Source organism: Cynoglossus semilaevis, chromosome 10 (assembly GCF_000523025.1).
Source record: "Cynoglossus semilaevis isolate Cse_v1.0 chromosome 10, Cse_v1.0, whole genome shotgun sequence".
NCBI classification, from domain to species: domain Eukaryota; kingdom Metazoa; phylum Chordata; class Actinopteri; order Pleuronectiformes; family Cynoglossidae; genus Cynoglossus; species Cynoglossus semilaevis.
In genome coordinates, this window is record NC_024316.1 from 5,087,713 (window position 1) to 5,109,383 (window position 21,671).

Consider the following 21,671-nt stretch of genomic DNA (forward strand, 5'->3'; position numbering starts at 1 on the left):
ACACTGTTCTAGCTGGGAGTCAGTGTACGGCTGAGCAGATCAGACAGTGGGGCGCAGCCCACCACCTTGTCATCAGGTTTAAACCTGTGACATTTAATATAACTGCTTACATTGTCCCTCCCTCGGAACTCCACTTCCACTCTACACTCCTCCTCAGAGAAGACATGGTGAACCTGGTATGGGTCTAGGCAGCAGCTAGCATAACTGCTTCTCACCAAATGTAAGTAAAACATCCATCAATGGGGAAACTGAATTCAGATGAGATCACACCTCATTTTCTCCTTATTATTGGGTTTTGTACAAAACTGATTTAAGATTAAGATTATAATTAAAAAAATTAATCTACTATTAAGTACCATAAAGTCAAAGGTATATGGAATCAAAGGTGATGTTTGCTCTGGTTGCTCAGTGATGGGCACTGATACAAGTACTGTATTACCAATAATACAAAGACAAAATGAAAAACTACACATCAACGTTTCACTGTTACAAACATAGACTTGTTTTAGATTCACATATATAGTTTTAGCATTAACAAAAAAAAAATCAGTAATGTCTTAGGAGGCAGATTGCCTTTGTCAGCCCCGATGCATCATTCTGGTCAGTATAGAGCACACAGTGTGTCACATGAAGAACAATAGCACTCTGCTGTGCCACTGTCAATTCTTAAAAATAAACAAGGACCCCATTCACAGCCTCAGCCTCAACTATGTTGACTCTGTGCAGCAACATTTCTGCTGTAGGAATGAATCCACTAACATCCAAAAACATGACAAAAACTAGGACATCCTCTTATAATAACATGAGTGTATTATTATAAACTTTCCAAATATCTGCAGCCTCCACAGTCCGGACATATGCTTAGTGAGCTACTGATGGAAGATGGCGTGTTATGGAACACATCCTCCAGCAGAGCAGCCTAGCGTCTGCATTCAGATCAATGCTAGCAGGAGCTTCTGGGATGCTCGGTTTGTGAGCAAGAGGAGAAAACATGTGGGTGTGCTGCAGTGCAGCAGGGAGGCCCGGTACGTTACAAAACACTGTTGCTATTTCTGTAGCACGAGATGCTCATAAGTCAAGGAGGGAGTAGAGTAATATGGGTATGGAAACAGGATGCATGTCCAAGATGCTCTCATTAGCGCTGACTCTGACACGCCTCCGAGGTAATTAAGTGAAGCAAGTGGAGTATTGTCAGACATATTGTACCCGCCAATGTCTAGAAGGTTAGTTTTGCTGATAAAATGTCAAAATTAATCTACTGATAGATGAGAAAAAAAACGGTGTCTTTTTTTATATAATTGTATAAATATACGGTATATTTAAATGTAAATAGAACACGTGCATTGGATCATGTGATCACACTAATCACACTACAAGACCCTAACCTTGGTAGCTTCTACAATTCTAAAATTTAAAAAACAGACAAACAAAAAACATTTGACAGGAGAGGAAGTGTACATTCAAAAGCTGAAGCTAATGGGTTGTTAGCTTAGGAGTACAGTACAGTGAGCTCCAAGTTCTCTATCTGTAATATTATGTAACAGTAAAGTTAACAGTGAAGGAGACACCAGGGAGTGTTCAGAACTACAAGCCTAATCTGACATTTCCATTACAAAATCTGTCTCAAAGTTCTTGCCCTGCTTGATGTAGCCTTTAATAATCCGTTTTTATGGAAGAAATAGTTGTGCATTATTTCGTATTTTTCGAAATGCATCATAAATGAATCTTATTACTGCGTAACCAAACACACATCGGAGGCTCCTCCATAGAGAGATGATGTCAGTTTACTGCACATCTGTTCCCCACAGTCAGTTATCCCTTATCCCTTTATGTATTTTACTGCTGGTTAGTAACATCATGGGATAATAAAACCTTATTTATAATCATTAGAAATGATTGCTCCAACAGTCTAAAGTCTACAGTCTAAATATGGACACTGACTTCCTGTGGCTCTGGTTCAGTCAGGTTCACTGATCATTTCATTATTTTGATCTATAGTCAATATCTCCCTTTAGTCGGTTTATAGCAGATCCAGGTCAGAAAGCAGAGACACATGTCACAACAAACCACCTCTGATGCTAAAAGCCATCCCTGACTGGAGGATTCCTGTTTCCCTGTTTCCCTCACCACTCAAATGTCAGCTTACAAAGGGCTGCAACATTAACTACGTGACACTTTTGATCCACTCGGACAACATTCTCTCTGTGTGGCCTTTTGCCCTCATCTTCTTGTCATTCAGTCGTGCCCGGCCTTAAGTGAGCCAGGTGAAAGTCTGATGTTTTATCTCTCTCTCTCTCTCTCTCTCTACCTACACAAAAACAGGAAACATGACAATAAATTATTGCTGCAACATGTATTATTTTGGAGCAAAATCTACATTTTTAAGCGTCCTTCCCTTTCAACAAACCCAGGTGTTTCAAGTTTCTCGCTTGATACACAGATGCACGACGTGCAAGCACACTGAGATCTTTTTCAAAAATGTGTCTCATCGTGGAAAAAGACGACACCAACTGTGACCCTATTACAAAGTCATGTGACAGACGAAAAAAAGAGAAAAGAAAGATGCAGGTGCTTGTTAACTGAAAGCCCCCGGTGGCCTAGTGGTAAAAGGACTGTGTTTGTTGTCAGCCAATAGCAGGTTAGATGCTCACTGCTCCCAGGAATGGGATGAAGGGATAGGTTAGTACAGGGAAAGGACACATTTTGTTGAGTGTATATGAGCAACAAGAATAAAATGATTCTTTATTATGATGAAGAGTGAAAAAGCAAATGTGGAGAAAAGGGAAGACAACATAAGCAGAAGTCAGACGCCTGAAAAAAAACATACAAACTATCTGTTCTCTGTGATGCCTGCACATCATCCTGGAATGTATCAGTCTGCATCATCCTGAATTTTGCACCAACAGCCTGAACAGTGAGGTGTTAAAGTCCACATCTTGAACCTCTGCGTTCTGCAACACATTCCTTCTAAATCATTTAACACCTTCAAGAGCTTCTCTGCCTAAAAAGAATAACAACATCATGAAGGAACAGACAGCAGCCTTTATCGGCTTTCTCAAGAGCACTGTTATGGTTACAACTGGCTCTGACGGCTGTTCAAAGAACACCAGTCACGTCTCCGAGTCGGACACCGCGAGGAAAAGGTGGAAGGAGCTGGAACTGAGCAACTGTAGTGTTGAAAACAAATTATAAACAGCACTGCAGCTGGAATAACTGTTACGTTAGGTTTATCTTAATCCTTCATGGACCTTATTATTTGATAAGTTGCCAAGCATCACCCAACTCACCTCAGTTACTCAGGGCTTATACTGAACAGCCTGATGTACAGCCCAGGAGCTAAATACCAACTAAGACGCAGCAGAACCAAAGCTAATAGCTAGCAGGGTTATCTCACTTCCTACCGTCTTCAGGACTAGCAGGGTTATCTCACTTCCTACCGTGGAATGTAAAATCTACATGGATACATTGGCATAGTTGCCCCCCCGACCCCACTCTCCCCATTTATCCAGACATGGGACCAACACCTAATGGGGCAAAGGACTAGAAAGAGGACAGAAAACCTGGACAGTAAGGTTTTATTCCCATGAACGTAGATGGATTCAAACCATAAAAAGCGTTTGATAACAAACTCCCGACTCGTGGAGTTAAAGCAGACACCAAAAATATTCTGTTACACAGTATAAGTAAATGGATGCAGGCGCTGTTTACAAAGTTGTTTTTAACTACAGGCAACACTGAGTTAAACAAGGGTTTAAACAGAACATGAAGCTCTTCACCTGCCCTTTACATTTACAGTCCTTCTTAGTAATTGACCGGATCACTGAGTAGGTGTTTAATACCAACAGCTATGACTAGGTAGAATCCCTACTGACCACCGCTAATAAAAGCTAACCGCAGACCGATATATATCATTATTGTGACAAAAGTTGAGAATATAGTGCTCCCCGCACATAAATGTCAATTAAAGCTGCGTTCATGCACTTAGTGCTCAGATTCTGTTAACAACAACAGCAGTTGTGTCTTTTACAATTAACCATTTATGAGTGGAAGTAAAGATTATAGCAACAGATCAATGCCGTTTCACCGATTTTACATTTTGCATGACAGTAAAAAACCCGTGGAACAACAAATTGCAAGGTTTGCCAGTAATCAATGGAATTCTCTCCTCTCCAGTCTCTCCAGAATATCCTTGAACGGAATGCTCTAAAATAAACAACTGTGAGCAGTGTTGCGTCAAATCACATTTAGTTTTTTTGCCTGTTTATTTTTCTTCCCTTTTCGAGTTGAAATTTTTCCATCTTTGTTTTTGAGAGGCAACTCTACCCATCTGCACTGTGCTGGGACTTCATAAATAACCCTCCCCGCCCCCCTTCTTATTTGGAAGCTGTTCCTGGATTTCTAAGAAACTATAGTGTACTCTGTTGGCTCCTGCATCATAGATCCTACTGTGGAACGGTGTGGGTGTCGGAGAACCCAAGCAGAAAAAGGCCTGAGTGAAAGTGAACAGCAGGAGTGTTTAACTGCCATCCAAGATGACATCAAAAAGCCACTTGTTCCCCTAAACAGTGCGAGCGAGTAAACGAGTGCAGGGACTATAAAAGGCAGAAGGAGTCATTACCATGAGGGTCACGCTTGTTTTTATGTGACTCCTTAAGTCTCCTCTGACTCATCATTGTTTACTGCTTTTCAAATATCATCTGTAAAAAGGAAACTTTGTCCAGCTTGGGTGTTAAATGAACCTCTGCACTCATCTTTTGGCTCAATAGATACTTGGCCGTTACCTTTATAGTGCATTCATATGTCTTTCCATTGGCCAACTGCGTTAGCATAATGGTCATTTTGGGTTGTTGGGGGGTGGTGACTTTGGCACTGATGATGGGGAATGGATGTCACTTTACTTACAGACTCATTTATCACAGTATGTTCCTGCTTGCTAGAAAGGACGGTAATGACTGGCATTTCCAGAGGTCACACACACAACACATAAAATGTGTTCAAGGGAACACAAATATTCACGAGTAATCTGGAAATGAAGACAGAAATCCCATCTAATCTGAATGGGTTGCGTGAAAAAGTTCTGCATGTTAAAGGGTTAAACGGGGTTTGGCATCGACTCCTCACTCATGAATCCTAGACAGGTTCAAATTTGCAAGAATCCCTCAGATTTAATTAAGATATAGCATTAATAGTAGGACAATACAATTAATGGAAACAAAAAAGCTCCAAGCGATACCTGTGTTGACACACGGTATTATATAAAGTGTCCTTAGGATCTCCACTTTATCAATCAACACTTTCAACATGTTTCCTTTCAAAGATACGCAAGATCCCATCTGCATACATAATGGGTAGGTATTGGACCAACACTATTCCATCACTTCAAACCCGAGTGTTTTTTTATACAGTTTTTATTTTGCGGTGATGTAGGACTGAATAAATCAATAGCTGACAATTAGATTGTATCTCTTTACTGCCGTTGCCATCTTTGCCACAAGTGAAGCAAGAACTGATTATTCTGTAGCAGCCACATCTTTGGTTTCCAGCCAAGAGTTAAAGGTTTATGTGATCCACTGCTCATTGCCTGGGTGAACTTTCCTTTTTAATAATGTATCCTAATGAGAGGTTAGGCCACACTTTGATGAGACGCACTTGGAACAACAACCTGTGACCCGGTTCTTTAAGCTAATAGTAGAAAATCAAGCATAGCTCTCAGTTGGAACAGTAATTCCTGGAGGCTGGCAGTACTGTGGTGTCCAACCACCCATTTACTGTATAAGTGAGCCACTGTCTGATGGGTTCACCCGCCCTCTCTACTGCTTGACAATCATCTTCTCCATCACTGTCTCGCAGCAGAGACGGGATGTTGTGGACAACGTTCTGCCTTATAAGATAGTAGGGCTGTGACTCAAACTAAATAAATGTGACATGCCTTCAGAGACCCTAAAAGACATTTGGAGATGCACCTTTTTTGTAGTTATTTCATCAAAAATTTGGTCACTTTGTGTAAAGTACCATTACAATTTCCAATTTGCATTGTTTACTTCATTTTATTAATTTGTCTAATGTGACATTTTTGGATGCTAAAGATGGTCCTTGTTAGCCCAACGATGAAAGGACACATTTGTTGGACACGTTTTGAATGGCTTTTGAAATGGGCCAGCCAAGTCACGGCACCGCGAGGCCATTAGCCTTCAGATGCATCAAAGGAGGTGTCCCTTAAATTTAGATGCAGCCAGCGTCCTTGGGAGCCAAATGTGAGTACCAAGTAGAAAAGTGCTCAAAAAATTAACATTGAGCAGAGGTGTAAGTGTCCTACCTCCTGTGAGCTCAAACCAGAAGCGCCCTCCTGTAAATATTACATTCTCCTTCTGTTTGATCGTATCTGAAGGAAGTAAATCTTCGGTTGCTGTCCACCTATGTGATCAGCAATTTCCGGAAAACATCTAAATGCACTTTGGATAGCTTTGGGCAGTCTGCTTAGCATTCAAGACAACAGTCCATTGATTCTGTCCAACAGTTAAATCAGTTGAACCACCTACAGACAGCCCAGAGGTCCACAGTGAAATCCTTGAGTTTTTTCAGCTGCAGCAGATAATCAGGAGAAAGCGGCAGCTGCTGATGTGCACCGATAAACTCAGTCTGCAAACAAGAGCAGGCAGGTCCTTACATAGTCAAACATTTGGCTCAACGTGACTTAAAACTGCAAAACAAATCCACCTGTGGCGACTTTATTTTACATTAATGACTGCAATGCAGACTGAGATGCTTCACTGAGCAAAAGCCATCTAGGGCTATTAATAGGTCAGAGCCGAGTCAGCAAAAATGACACGCAGGCTGTAGCTTCCCAACAGACAGGCATAAGTGTGTGCGTGCGCACACACACACACACACACACACCACAACCACCACAGTCCCACACAGGCTCATAAAGAGTGGGAACACTGAGCAGATCAATACACAGGATGACTCAGATTCCACTGAGTGTGGCGTCCATAGCTCCAAACAGCCTGGAATTGCTACCAAATCACTCTTAGCATCTGAGCTGCTCTGTGTTTACCACTGCAGAGAGCAGGACAAGGACAATGACCGTGTCATTTTGGGCCCAAAAAGTGCCAGTGGTCAGTAAACAGCACTGAGATATTACTGCGGGACCAGCATCCCTGTATCAATTTACCAGCAGTGTCCCCACGAGCAGTAAACTATGGAAGTCACTGAGGGATGGACAGTCAGAATGGCACTGGGACGAAAAATGTTGAACTAGTTAATAAAAACAAAAACAGAACTTTATTGATCCCACACAGGGGGGATTCAAGTTTTAGTTGGTCTCAGTCCAAAGTCTGGTCCAGAGACTATTTATAATTATTTGGTACTATTTTTTTTTTTTTTTTTTTTTTGTGACACCTTCACACTGCACTCTGGGTCAGTTCAGGATTTAAGTTTTTTTGCACATTTGGCTTTTTTTTGCATGCAAACATTCATATATTTCTTTTATTTTTGTTGTGTTTTTAAAAGTTGGCAGAAAGTTTGACTAATTTCCCTTTGGTCTACCTTTTCCAAAGAAATTTTAGGGTACTGAATTTTAGAGTTAGCTTGAAATTTATTTCAACTTCAGCCTACGTTAATTAACTAAGATGATAAAAAAAACTGTCAATTATTGGTATTAACCAAATATTTTTGTGATATCTAATCTATTTAAAACTTTGCTCCAGGTGAAGCACATTTAAAACTGCAGCATTTCTTTGACCCATTGAACAATACAGGCTGTGGAGGCCTATGTGTTACCTTAAATTGATATTGACAAGAGTGATGTGACATTTGCCAGCTCATGGCTGGAGTGGAGCAGAACAAACACCTTTGGAACAGAACTTGTCGCTCTTTACAAATGAAAGCCATTGCCTATTCAGCCTAACGATCGGGCTAATGGCTGTTAACTCTAACAACTAAAGATCCAGCCGAAAGAAAGAGATCAGAGTTGCAACTTTTCTAGGCACTATTGTCACCAGAAGAAAGGACTCACAAATTACTACAAAAACGAGGTTTAAAGTCAAATGATTATCACCAAAATTCACAGAAGATCAACAGTTTGATGGATGAAACCACAGGCTGTGATTGGACGCTCAAATTGGCCGTAGCTTTAGTGTCATAGCAAGAATGTTAGGTTGGCCCTATATATGGCTCCAAACCTCCCTCAGCTGGAAAAATATGAATAAATGACACAAGACAGGAGTAATTCCAACGGATGGCCACATGGCTGCCTCCCTACAGAGCTTGAAATGGTTCCATTTTCTGGGCTATGTATTGTTATATACTGTATATTTTATTTTTTATCTTACCCCATATCTGATTTTAACCAGGCTCCCATGGCATGTGGAGCTGACGATGTTAAGACACAGAGTCTATAAATAAAAAATATTTAATCAAGCAAGACAAAAATGTTTTTGATTAAAACATAATCCAAGATTATAATCTGAGCTTGATCATTGTTATAGTTTTGATTGTTCCCCGTGTACATTTTATAAAATGCATTAAATAAAGACCAAAATTAATAATTTATTAATTAAGAAAACAGAGATAATAGATTTGAATATGTTTTCTAGTAGTGTTAGCTAATGTTGTATAGGCCCTATAATTAATAATTCTATGAGTAATCAGCCAAGGCTTTTATTCATTCATTAAATATTCATTTATTCATCTTTTTACTATTTTATCCTAATAAATGCTGTAAGGAGCCGTAATTGTGGAAAATTGTGATTTTTCTAATATTGGATAAACCAACTAAGGGGCAACATGTCGAGATAAATAATTATTCACACTTTCATTAACACTCACGGTCAATTTATAGGTTTCAAATTCTATGCATGCACTGACTGAGCAAACTAGACTTCCTGAAGGAAACCTACGTACGTGTGTGTGTGTGTGTGTGTGTGTGCATGTGTGACACTAAGGTTACCTGCTTAAACCAGGACACAAACTAGACCTTGTTGCTGTGAGGCAACAGCGTTATGTCCCTGTCAGTGTCCCTGAATTTAAAAAAAATGACATCACAAATCACAAACTCAGATTACGTATTTAGTCGGTTCTCTTCAACTCTGGTGAAACAGGAAACAGGATTTTGCTACAGAGATATGTTCAGGACACACATCTAGGTCTCTCAGAATACACGCCCACAGGAGAAAAGCCTCAGTCGGAGATAACATCACTGACACCACCATGGTTTCTCTCTCACATCCGATAAGGCACAGAGGACATGCAGTTGTTGTTGTCACAGGTTTAATGCTGAGGTAAAAAAGAAAAAAAAAAGTTCCCTGAAGCTTTTCACAACACAAACACAGACCGACTCTGGAACAGGGGCAAGTGACAGAGACAGGGAGAGGGAGCGGAATTAGACTTGGTATTTTTATACTCTTTGTTCCCCTCAAACCGCTCATGTGTAGAAATGAGCACAGCCACCAGGTGAGAATGTGTGCTAGACAAGAACACACACACCAACACAGTGAGAGAGAGAGACAGAGAGAGAGAGAGAGAGAGAGAGATAGCTAAGGAAGAAAGTGGGATGCTGACAGAACAATGAGGCATTTTCAAATATATATGTAGAATATATATAATATATATATACAGTATATATACTGTATATATATATACACATGTGATAGATGATCAATTTGAGCATTAATTTTTCTCCTTTAGTATAAACAATATCACAGGGGCAAAATCCTGTAAATATTAAATGAAAATTATAGGTGATGTGTATTTTTGTGTTATTTTATCCACATCTACTTGTGTCTATGTGTCTGAGCATGAGAATACAGACCAGAAGCCACACACTTCTAAAATCAACATCTTCAACAGAAGAGATCTTTCAAATAATTTTCCTTTTCCATCATTATTGAAGCACAAAAAGGATTTTGGAGGTATAAGGAAAAAAAGGTGAAAAGAAAGCAGCTAAAATCAACTGGTGTGTGATGATATTTTTAGACTTTGATTAATAACAAAAAAATAATATAAAAATAATTGAAGGAGGATTTCTCTATGACGGAGGCAAACCAAATAAAATCAAAATCAAAATCAACCTGCACCACAGCCATTACACCAGGGTCGATGCCACCTGCGATAACACATCTGGGTTTTAGATCGGAGCCAGACCAACATAATGCTTACATCTTCACACCTGCTTAACAATCCAGCCATTGCGCGCTTGCACACACACACACACACACACACTCACACACACAAACACTCTCTCACACACACAAAAGCGTGCCAACATCATGTTGCACTGGTTGGCAGGTGCACCCTCAGTCTGGACTCCAGTCCAGAAAAGGTCCAGACTACAATACAGTGAAGGCAGGCAGCTGGGAGCAGCCACCTTTCATGCTAACGGAGCTAGCAGGTCGTTTGCAAGCGATGCCTGCCTGCAGTATATGACACAGCCAGCAATCAGGCAGATGAGGAGGCAGATTGGTTCTCACACAGACACACACACACAAATACACCGATTCATAATATATACATAGCAACAACAACCGAGCCGAGGACCTAATCCACCAAATCCATTGTCTGAGGGAAAGGAGAGGAGAAATGCACAGATGGAGGATAAGAAAGGTTAAAAGGATGGATGATGGAAGGATGCAAGGACAGATAGCTCACCGGGTTGCCTTCTTCCTTCTCTTTTTTCCACCTCTCTCAGCACATTATCCAAGCTAAGTGTGTGTACATGTATACATGTGTGTATGTGTATGATGTGTGTAGTGAGCCGGCAAGGATACACACTGCTACATTGCTGCCTCCTCCTCCTTCTCCTTCACTTCCTCCTCCTTTCCCCCCCCCCCCCCTCTCCCCCCCCCCCCCCTCTCCCCCCCCCCCCCCCCTTCCCCCCCCCCCCCTCTCTCTCTCTCTCTTATGGTCCCTCCCTCTTTCGCTCTCTCCTCCTTGGATTTATTTAATTATTTCCTCCCTCCCACTCTTTCTCCCACCCCTCACCCCCCCTCTATCTCACATCTGATGGAGTTGCAGAGCTTTTCAAAGAAGACTACTCTTTTTTTCTCTCTGTCCATTCTTCCCGTCAGAAAAAAAGCAAATCAATACCCCCCCACTTCTCTCTCCGTCTCTCTCTCTTCCTATCTTTAACTTTCACACTAAATCCCTGAATTGTTGTGTTGTGTGTCTGTGTGTGATGCAGCAGCAGCAGCAGCAGCAGCAGCAAAGCTGCACAGGCTCCTCCCTGAAGAGACACTGGTGCCACACAGCTGAGAGCAGAACAGAGGGAGAGAGAGAAAACGAGAGAGAGGGGAGGGGGGGCCGAGTGGGCGGAGCCTGTTGCAGGCAATGGGTGATGGGAGGCGGGAGGGCTGTGCCAGAGAATTCTGTTAAAGACAGTGTTATCCTCCATCCACTGAGCACATCATCCAGGATTTCACCACTTCCTATCTCTATTCCCCAGCTCCATCATTCAGAAGCAGACACACACACACACACACACACCTTACTCTGTAAATGCAATATGTGTGTAACTCTAAACAACACAACTTTTTCTTTTTTCACATGACAACTCATCATGCTATTCTCATGACCCTCATGAAGAGGGTCTGCCTCCGAGGAGTGGAACATGACTTCCTTGCCATCATTTGCAACAGTTTCAAAGGAAATGTGCTTATTGGGAAATGTAAAAAAAACACAGACACAGTACAACCCAGATATTTCTACATTAACACACAGATGTCTCTGTATGGCACAGAGCTGCAGCAGAGCAACTCACCAACTCACTCTCTCTGTGTCCCTCTTTGTCCGCCTTCCTCTCTTTTATTTCTCTTTTCTGTTTTTTTCTCGATCAATCTCTCACTCTCTTTCTCTCTCGCTCTTCTTCTGCCTCTCTCTCTCTCTCTCTCTCTCTCTCTCCCTCTCTCTGACCACGGTCAGTTCAGTAAATCACTGCTGGATGTATGTTGGTCTGCAACATAAATTTCACTGAACTACAGGACAGTAAAGGCAGATTAATCCCTGCCAGTGTGTTCCATTCCAAACACAGCTGCATGTGATGAGCTCATTCAAAAAAATCAGAAAATGTGTGATCCTTAAAAGCCAGTGTTAATCCACCCTTTCATCTATTATCATTAAAAGTGGCACAGATACCCACTGTCCTTCTGGGGACATTTATTGTAAATAATTTGGTGACTCCTTCGCCTCACTTTGGCCTTAGGTTTGATTCAGATTCAAATGCTTCACCTTCTGTGAGATGCATGCCATGAAAGGAGGTACATCGTGAGTTATACTCAACATAAATTCAGACATATTTTTATCTCCAGGGCCATTCTTGGTTTTATCACCTCCTTATCCAGGCTCTAAAAATGCTGAGCGTTATGGCCTTTAACACTAGGATTTATAGTGATCAGATCACATGTGGAAAATGAACAATATGTTGGCATGTCTGGTTATGTCTCCTCCAACCACTGTCCAGTCAACCTGAGGTCCACAACCGCAGTGCAAACACACACTGACGTCACTGTCCTTCTCAAGGACAAAGTGATGATTTCAACAAGTCCGAGCGTACGGATGTGTTCATTGTTGTTAGTCTGTAATGTGTCAGTGTACTGTACGTATGTATGTGTGTGTGTGTGTGTGTGTTTGTGAGCTACCAGTAGAGAACGTACTTACCTCACTTTGACAAACAAAATCATTTTGCATGACATCAAATGCATTTACAGCAGCTTTGACAAATGAATGTACGGTTACTGTCAATATTATCTAATTATCTACAAAGGAAGTTATCATGACAGGCCTATTGTGTATTTTCTTTACCACTGTGAGGTGGAGTGTTTATAGTGACTTGGCAGAGGCTCATGATCCTCAAGCACTTTAGGTTGAGTGAGGGTTTTATAGTGTGTCTACACATAAAAAATAAAAAACAAGCCAGCGCTTCCTCACAGTTCATCTTGCACTTAATTTTCTTTACCTTGTATAAAACTACATGTGGTGTTAATGACCATTACAGACTGCTGAAGGGCTGCTTCATGATTTTTACAGCTACTGGAGATGGCACATGGAAAAGACCACTGACAGTGTTCTCAGCTCTCTCGTCTCTATGTCTAAATATCTCAAATCAGACTAAAAGTGAAGGCAGAGCACGTTTTACTCACTGTTTTCTCCGGGGCAGGGTAAGCCAGGCTTTTCTGGGATACTGGGGAAAACTGCCAAAAAGAGAAGTAACAAGGGGGGAAAAAACATTACAATGTGCTGCTTTTCTCCTGTTGTCACCAAGGAGAGGAATGAGCAAAGAAAAACCCACAGGCCATGAAATTAAAAACAAGGCCTTAGGCCGTAAAACAAGTCCCACAACAGAACAGCAGGAACTGCGTGGCAGTCAGGCTCTGAACTTGTGTAGTATTTTCCAGAAGATACATTTATCCTGAGAAGTTACTGTAATATTACAATATTTTAATAACTAAAAGTTCATCACAAAAGGGAAGTCAAAAGGCCGTAAACGCAACTTTTGAAACCATTACGAGTCTCAGTGCCGCAGCAGAGCCTGCAGGTCCACACATCCATTTCACCATCTGTTCAAACTGCTACTGTATGGAAGATGCTAAAAAACCACCAACACCAGACTGAGGATCACCATTTACCCCAGAGTCATAACAGAACTACCCTGATTACACTTTCTCTCCCAACACTACTGCAATAACGCTTAAGGATATAAAAGTACAGGAGTATTGCTTACTAATTTAGTATGTATAAATGCATACATCAGTATACAACCATGTTGTGGCTCTAAAGTCACTATGCACGTGTAAGAAGTGTGCACATTTGAGCGTGTGGGCATTTCGATTGTATCAAAATAACACGCAGAACGAATAATTCATCTGTTCTTCTTGGACTAGAAAAATGCCCCATATTGGATAACTGGAAAACATCTTAAATTTACATTCAGCAAACATGGTAAAAAGTACAATAGGTTTTCCAACCATCAAGCGAAGACTATGATGTAAGTGTATGTTTTGCTTCTAAAAGCTTCTTTTAAAACTCCTGCGACAGCAGCCCTCAGTTTGTATTGAGCTTTAATGAGGGAACCCACCGTGCAGCAGGAGTTCAGGCTTCTTGTTCCGGGGGTAGATACGAAATGCTTCCTCCAGCTCCATCTGAGATGAGATGGTACAAGGGTCTCCTGTACAAATACAAAAACAGACAAACATCAATGCCTTAATATCAAAGGTTTAAGCCTGGACTTTGTTCAAACCTGCATGGAGGAAATTATCATTTCAACTAGGTCTACTTGTTTTCCTTGACATAATCATTGGGCATCTAAATTAATAAATAAAAATCGACTTCATCACTCCTGCTTATGAAACATTCCTTAGGTCAATCATGGTCATTGTGGGGTGAACTTTGGCCAGTTATCTTCTTTGCTTATCTATATGGCCCATTTTATACACAAAGCTATTCAATGAACAGGAGCAATAAATGGCTAAAGCTAAGTGCTGTTCCTTTAACTGGCCTGAGTGTGTGGAACTCAGGGCTCAACTGGGTTTGAAGGCCATCGACATTTCAGTCATGTATTCTGGACCGAAACCGTGAAGTGATTTGTTGGCCAGTAGCAGAGGCAGAGTGTCAGACTTGAGAAGTTTACTCGGGCAAACTCGGGTTTGTTTTGGCAAACTGTGAGCCCTTTTATATGTGTGGCTAATCATGCTTTAAAACCTACTTAATTTGTCACTTTCATAAACTTATACAGACGACAAAACAGACACTCTGCATTTACTTTCCCGTGGAACAGCAGTTTTTGGTGCTCAAAACACCACAGCTCTAATGAGCGTAGGATTTTCTGAGAACAAGTCCAATCCTCTAGGCTGCTGGCTTCCCCCAAAGATTCACAAATAGTTACATTGAGAGCAACTGGATGGAGTAGGTTTACCGAAGACATTCCACCTCTCCTCCAAGAGGCTTCTTTAGTTCTGAGAACTGAAGAAGCCTCTAGGAGGAGAGGTGAAACCTCTTCAAGAAACCTACTCCGTCCAGTTGCCCTCGATGTAACCATTTTTGGATAAGAGGACCGGGATGACTGAGAAATGTTCCCCAAAGATTGTTAGCTTAAGTTAGCTATGTCTTTGCTTAACTATAACTTGTCAATCTATACCTGGGATTTATTACTATTTCTGGTTGCCTTTCAGCTCTAATCTATTTAACCTACATTCCTACAACACTTCAGAAGTCTGGCAGGTAACCAACTTACAGTATAATAATATAATATTTTATTGATTAAATACATGCAAAGTGCTTTATGCTACAGACGCCTGGATATTTCACAGTCTGGTGTGAACTATCCATAACAGCCCTAATCATTCAGTTTGCTGGATAAACTCAGATTGGAACGTACTTCTATCCCTGATGTGCACTTTGCCATTGCTGAAGACTAACAAGCTCCTCATCCTGTTCACTTTATTTGATTTAAAATGAGTCTCTCTGTTCAAGAACTACTACTGTGGACGTGGCCACGGTTTAGGAGCTGAAACTGCTGCTGCTGCAGCTCGGCTGACCTGACAAAGTGTGAGGGGCACGGAGTAATGACTTTATAATGTCCAACACTTGGCACAGGGGCGGAGAAGGTTCTGTGAGGACGCGGCAGCGCCTGCGGACTGATGCGAGGCACACCCACCTTCATCATCGATCCACTTGAGCGTGATGGGCTGCTGCTTGGCAACACTACACATGGTTCTCACCTCCTCGCACAACTCCACAAAGGTGAGTGTGGAGGCCAAGTCTGTGATCAGCATGTCTCTGAATGAACAGGAAAAGAGAGAGCATAATGTCAAGAGTGAGTCACTGGGTCTAAGTGGAAGTAATGCCTTTCTCCCTCGAAGGCATTAAACGCTAGATGACAAACTCATAACCACATGGAAGCTCGTATTTTTTCTACAGTAATGTTTCCATATTTATGACCCTTTTGTGCTTGGAGTTCTAGTGCTGTGATGTAAATTTTATTTTCATAATCAAATTTAAAGTGTCAGTCAATCTGTCAAGTAGAGATTCACCTTCTATAAAAACAGCCTTACTCACCAATACGATGAGACGGAAATGTGGTTTATGACAGTCATACAATGACAGTACAGTACAGCAGGGGGCGTATGAGCCTAAAATCATTGGTGGTGATTCACTATTAGACCAAGACTTCAGGTCCCTGCGTGGCCTGAGTGAGTGAGTATTTAAGATAACATTTTCAGTTTATGAGACCATTTCAGTTGGTAATGGTATTTTGCGTAGTTATATAGTATTTTACAATTTTTTTTAATACTATGCATGCTTTGTATGGTAACCTCGCAAAACTTTTCTTCGAATTTCTATATAAAATTGATTTTTTTGTAACTTTTTTTTTTAATGTTACAAAAGTTAAGTCTTGGTATCAAGTATTGCGCTCAATAGTATTTCAATACAACCAGATTCTCTCTTACGCACACATAGATTTTTTTTACTCTATAAGTCCCGTATTTACTTGTTTACATTTATTTGTATTTGTATACATTAACTCAGACATACTGTATAATGATGATGTCACACTTTTTATTTAGTTCCTTTGTCCTTGAGTCCTTGACTTTTTTATATATATTTCTCAACATTTATCATTACTTAGCCCTGTTATAAGTGCACACATTTATTTCACCTGAGGATCAACATGTTGACCTTTGTATCCCACCAATCAAGAGTTTCCATCTCTTGCCTTCTGTGTGATACTTTTTATTGCTCACAGCGTGTGTATGTGTGTGTGTGCGTGTGTTGAGCATAATAAGTTACGATGTGATCCTCCCTCCTCCTCTTTCACCGTCTACGTATGCACATCGACTTCGCTCTATAGGTTACACTATGGTACTACAGTCATTTTTTATTTTATTTTTATTTTCTTATATACTGTATAATCATTTTTATGTTCTGTAATTGTTTCTGACAAGTCTTAGGTAATACTAGTACTTTCTTATTTAGAATAGTAATGGCATTTAAATGACCTCAACTGCCAATTATAGATGGAAATTTAATGTATAACGACTTACAAACCATTCAGCTTACGAACCTCTCGGAACCTATTGGTATTGTTTTGCCAATGTATTACAGCTTTTCCAGAATCAGTGCTTGTATTTGTTGGATTAAAATACATGCCACTCATCTTGAAACCGTTATCTAGATATTTAGAAATTACAAAATTCAAACTGCTTCATCTGTATAAATGCCTGACAAAACAACACCACCTCCTCCATCCTATTCTGTCATTAGATTCCATCACAACTGGTTTCTGAGGACAAACAGATTCATTATAAAGTATAAACAAAACTCTCTGATTTTTTTTTTTTAAACTGGGAGCCAAAAGACTTACCAAAGTTAAACTTATAACTAACAACGACATTGTCACACTGTTGAGACTAAAAGATGAGGCAGTGTAAAATAAATCAAGATGGTCAGTGCGGTGATTCATCCCTGCGGAGAGATTCTGCAGTGTTTATCACACAACAACCTCGTCCAACAACAAGAACAAAGCAGTCAGCGCAGGAATAAATGATGCAGTGACAGCTTGACAGTTGCTACAACTTCATATTCAGTGATACACGGTGGAGCCGCTGAGGCAGAGACAGTGCAGGGACAGAGACACAGTCATCTCCATCATCATCAAGGCCCTTCAGCAAGTTTTTATTACTTGTAGCAACAGAAGTGTCGGTGTTTACGGGTCAAGGGTTGTGTGTTTAGTCACAACAAGTAGAGGAACACTCCCTGAAGATAATGACAAAGGTAGCATTTTTCACAGATGACAAGACTCCCACTGGGGGCAGGAAACTAAAACACATCACAGCCACATTTACTGCTGTTTAAATTACAGCACAGCGAGTTGAAAACATAAACGTCTATTTTGGTTATTGTTTTAGCGTCTTCAGTCCTTTTGGGCTGAATACAAAAATATTTGAAATAAAATCCAAGTCTCTCTTTATTTACTCTCTATTTGGAGTGTTTTTTCACCATCAAACTCCTCTTGAATTTCCAAATTAGAGCTTCAGAAGATTTTGACAGGTATGTGGACACAGTGACAGAGAGCCAGCATGCAGACAGACTGAGGAAGCTCAACGGAACTCAGCCATCATTGGTTTGATTATTTACACGCCTGTAACTTCTGTCTCCTGTGACCTGCCACAATGACTCATAAACAAAGGGGGCATTATTCTTCTCTTAAATACTTTTTTGTTGTTTTATATCTACATGCCATCATTCTTTTCAGAGCTTAAAAGAAATGGTTTGATTAGTAAATCAGTGTGAATGTATACGTTTTCCACGCTGAGAAGCACTGTATATTTAAATAATTCACATTGTATAACAGATATGAACTTAAAGGCAGACAAAACAGCAGCAGATATACTTAAAAAACCGGAAAACACTCTTCACGACCCATTTGTGGGTCGTTTGTAAACGACTCAGGTGAGTGTAGCTTGTCCACAGGTGTCTCCTTCTGTCATCATTAGAGGTCAGTTAACACACTGTGTTAGTGTGTGTGTCTGTGAAAGAGAGAGAGATTTGTGTTTGTGTGTTGGTGGACACACACACACTCACCCATTGAAGTGCGTTTTAATTTTCACCAGCTCTGACTGAAAGTCCATTACGGTTCCGTTGGACGCAAGCGTACGCATCATGGTACGGTTTTCCTCCACACGGTGAGAGACCGGAACTTACTGTGACACGACGACGTTATATAAAATAAAGGTTTACACCGACAACAATAAAGGTCCGTCCAAAACAGAAAAAACTTGTCGAGCTTCTTTAAAGTTTCTTTCGTTTAGACAACATTGTTGAACCCTGTACTGGCTGCAAGAACTCACTGAAGTCACTCTGACCATTTCCTGACTGGTCTTTCAAAATAAAATACATACAAACTTGGACGTAAAGGGCTGAAACTGCCTCAGGAACGTGCTTTTATTTTTTAATTGAAAATCACAGAACGTGTCCGAGGGTAAAGTCCGGCTAACTTACCAATAACTTACTCACTAATGACTCACTATGGTTACGGTAATCCCAATAATTCACCTACCCTCTTTTCTAACGGGGCTGTTTTGTTTACTGTGGCAGTCATTCCCAAATTATACAGATTTAGGAACTTTACAAAATCACCACTGTGTAATTTAGTATACACTTCTAGGTGTGTGTAGTTTTTTTTTTTTTTTAAAAAATACAGAATCACGTAAAATTGCTCATTTTCCTCGGTCGTCAAAGGTAGAAGTGTGATGCAACGTGCATCACGTTCAAGGTACTGCATTTTACAATACATCATTCTTCATTTAAATGTATTTGTCTGTGTAGGTTCTCAGTGGTCAGTCAGAACTGAAGAAGCCTCTTGGATGAGAGGTGAAACCTCTTCAAAAAACCTACATTGTCCAGTTGCTTTCGATGTAACTGTATTTTGGATTAAATGTATGTGGTTCTCCTCTGTCGACAAGGCACTCACAGTGACAAAGTTTAGTGCAGATTACATTATAAAGTATGAAATAGTGGTCTTTGTGATCAAGAAATAACTTGATCAAAGAACAAACGTGTTTTTTATGACTAATTTGGAAATTGACTTCAGAATTGTGGGAAAATAACAAAAGAGTTTTGATGTCCGTAGGTTAACATAAGACATTTATATAACTGGTAAAGCTTAGCAGCAACTGAGCAAGTACTGAAATATAACCACTAGAGGGCAATATTGCATCATTTTGAACCCCTCTTATATTTAAGTATAATAAAATTAATACCGTAAAGAACATAATTGATTCTTTATTTACATATGATAGAAACTTACAAAGCATGTGTAACCTGTTTTGTAAAACCATTACCAGGCAGCAGTATTTGGTATCACAATATTGCCGTCACATATTTCAGCTCTAACATGTTCAGGGTATAGTAGGGAGACGAAGGTCCATGGTTGTAGCAGAGGAGGTGGTGTGTCTCTGAGAGACTGGAACAAAGCTTGTCAAACCCATCAAGGTCAGATTAGGCTGGTGCTGCAAAGATTATCTCTACAGTCTAGATATGCAATAATATTTGATGAGGTAGGTCGGCTCTTTGTTTGAAAGTTTAGCGTTACAATCTTCAGCTGCTGACCAGAGAATCTTAGAGATCTATTCATCTAATAGACAGATAACCAGAGATATACATGTCAGTGTTATTATTCGTATTAAGATCAAAATTATTTACCATGGAAAGCGGATAAGCTAACACTTATATGTGTCACTATCTTTGGACTCCATAACAGTAGGTGGAGATAGTACCCCTGTAATGTTCTTGACACCCAACATTTCACATCATAGAGAACATGAACACTATTAACACATGCTAATTATAACACTGTGGGAAACATGGATATGTTCAATGCTGAGGACATGAAACTGAGTCAGTTTTGTCCAGTGATGTGTTAGAATGTAAAAGCATAACGCTGTCAAAAAGAATTTTTGGTCAAAGATGAACCCCCAGAATGCTCCAGAACATGTCTTCAAGACCTGAGGACATCACAGTAGTGTCTCACTTCATCATGCTGGAAACCATCCATCTCTGGTTTGAGCTGCAGAATCTCTCCAATAAATAAATCAGAGAAGTGGGAAATTCTCCTCAATTTGTTTGCTGCTCGTCTTTATGAGGTTATGATGGGCCTGGAAGCTGGGCCAGTGTAGGAGAACTGGTCTAGACCTTAAATCTGAAGAAACCAAGAAATTGACCAGAAACAACATTGACACAAGACAGTTTCAGTTATGTCCTGTGACATGTCAATGGTTCATAAAGAAGTGAGGTGATTATTCAAGTTTTTGTAGTTGTCAAATAGAACCAATCTAGTTTTTACAGAAGCAGGTGATGAAAGGACGGCCTATGAAAATTGAAGGTTTAAAAATGTGAACTTAGTTGTTGATGGTGATTCATTTCTGTAATCAGTGCAGTTTTCAAATCATCCTAAACCTGTACAACCTTCTTACAGTGAAAAAGTCAAGTTCATGTTGTTATTTTCACTGAATTCAACAATGGTATTTTATACTTTTTCTCCAAAAATGTAGAAAAAAAGTCTCTATCCTCGTTTATTTGAGTTTTTTGTCTATGAAGATTCTCATCCAGGTCATGGTCAAGGAGGTTGAAGAGTTCTGTTAGGCAACTGGATGTGACATTTTCTCAAAGGTCAAACATGTTGGTCCTCATAGTCGCATTATAGGGTCCTTTTGTAACATTTCATGTACCACTCTAAGGCCACACAGTGGCAAATGTTGGTACAGCACCTGTCCTCACAGGAACATGGTCCCTGCTTTGATTCCACAGCGATCTTTATGTTTGGAGTTTCACCTCATGAAATGCATCAGCAGTGGAACATGTTGATCAGATCAGAGAATCCAGGCAACAACAACCAGTGGTCAGGGTTGAATTCCTCACATACAGAAATCCAGGAAAGATCTCAAAGTCCAGAGAAGATTTTCAACAATGTTACTTCAGGAAACTCCAGTCAAGAACAAGGTCAATCCACAGGACAGTGTGACCTCTCAGGTGTTTCACACAATATCTGAATGGTTCGTCACTCCTGATGTTTCATCTTTTAAGGATTGTCCTTTGGTAAACAGAAAAAAAACAGCTCTGTAAATAAATTGAGGACAGTGATGAAGACAGACTGTCAGTCAATGTCTCACCTTCTGTTTCGT

The 21,671-nt window shown here is 40.3% G+C and overlaps 3 protein-coding genes across 4 annotated transcripts in view; all 3 read right to left on the minus strand.

The window, feature by feature from the left end:
- Window positions 1-19,622, minus strand: part of prkcz (protein kinase C, zeta) — an 82,452-nt gene extending 62,830 nt beyond the window's left edge. The window contains exons 1-4 of the mRNA XM_008318373.3: window positions 18,574-19,622; window positions 15,647-15,768; window positions 14,069-14,158; window positions 13,134-13,184 (exon numbers count right to left, since the gene is read on the minus strand). Of these exons, the coding sequence (XP_008316595.1) occupies window positions 13,134-13,184; window positions 14,069-14,158; window positions 15,647-15,768; window positions 18,574-18,653 (343 nt within the window). The 5' untranslated portion in view covers window positions 18,654-19,622. The remainder of the gene's footprint in view (window positions 1-13,133; window positions 13,185-14,068; window positions 14,159-15,646; window positions 15,769-18,573) is intronic.
- The window catches only part of snphb (syntaphilin b), a 1,167,912-nt gene that overhangs the window by 158,975 nt on the left and 987,266 nt on the right, over window positions 1-21,671 (minus strand). The gene's annotated exons all lie outside the window — the stretch shown is intronic.
- Window positions 19,758-21,671, minus strand: part of LOC103384730 (tumor necrosis factor receptor superfamily member 14-like) — a 23,605-nt gene continuing 21,691 nt past the window's right edge. Inside the window, exon 9 of the mRNA XM_025059396.1 lies at window positions 19,758-21,659. Within this exon, the coding sequence (XP_024915164.1) occupies window positions 21,562-21,659 (98 nt within the window). The 3' untranslated portion in view covers window positions 19,758-21,561. The remainder of the gene's footprint in view (window positions 21,660-21,671) is intronic.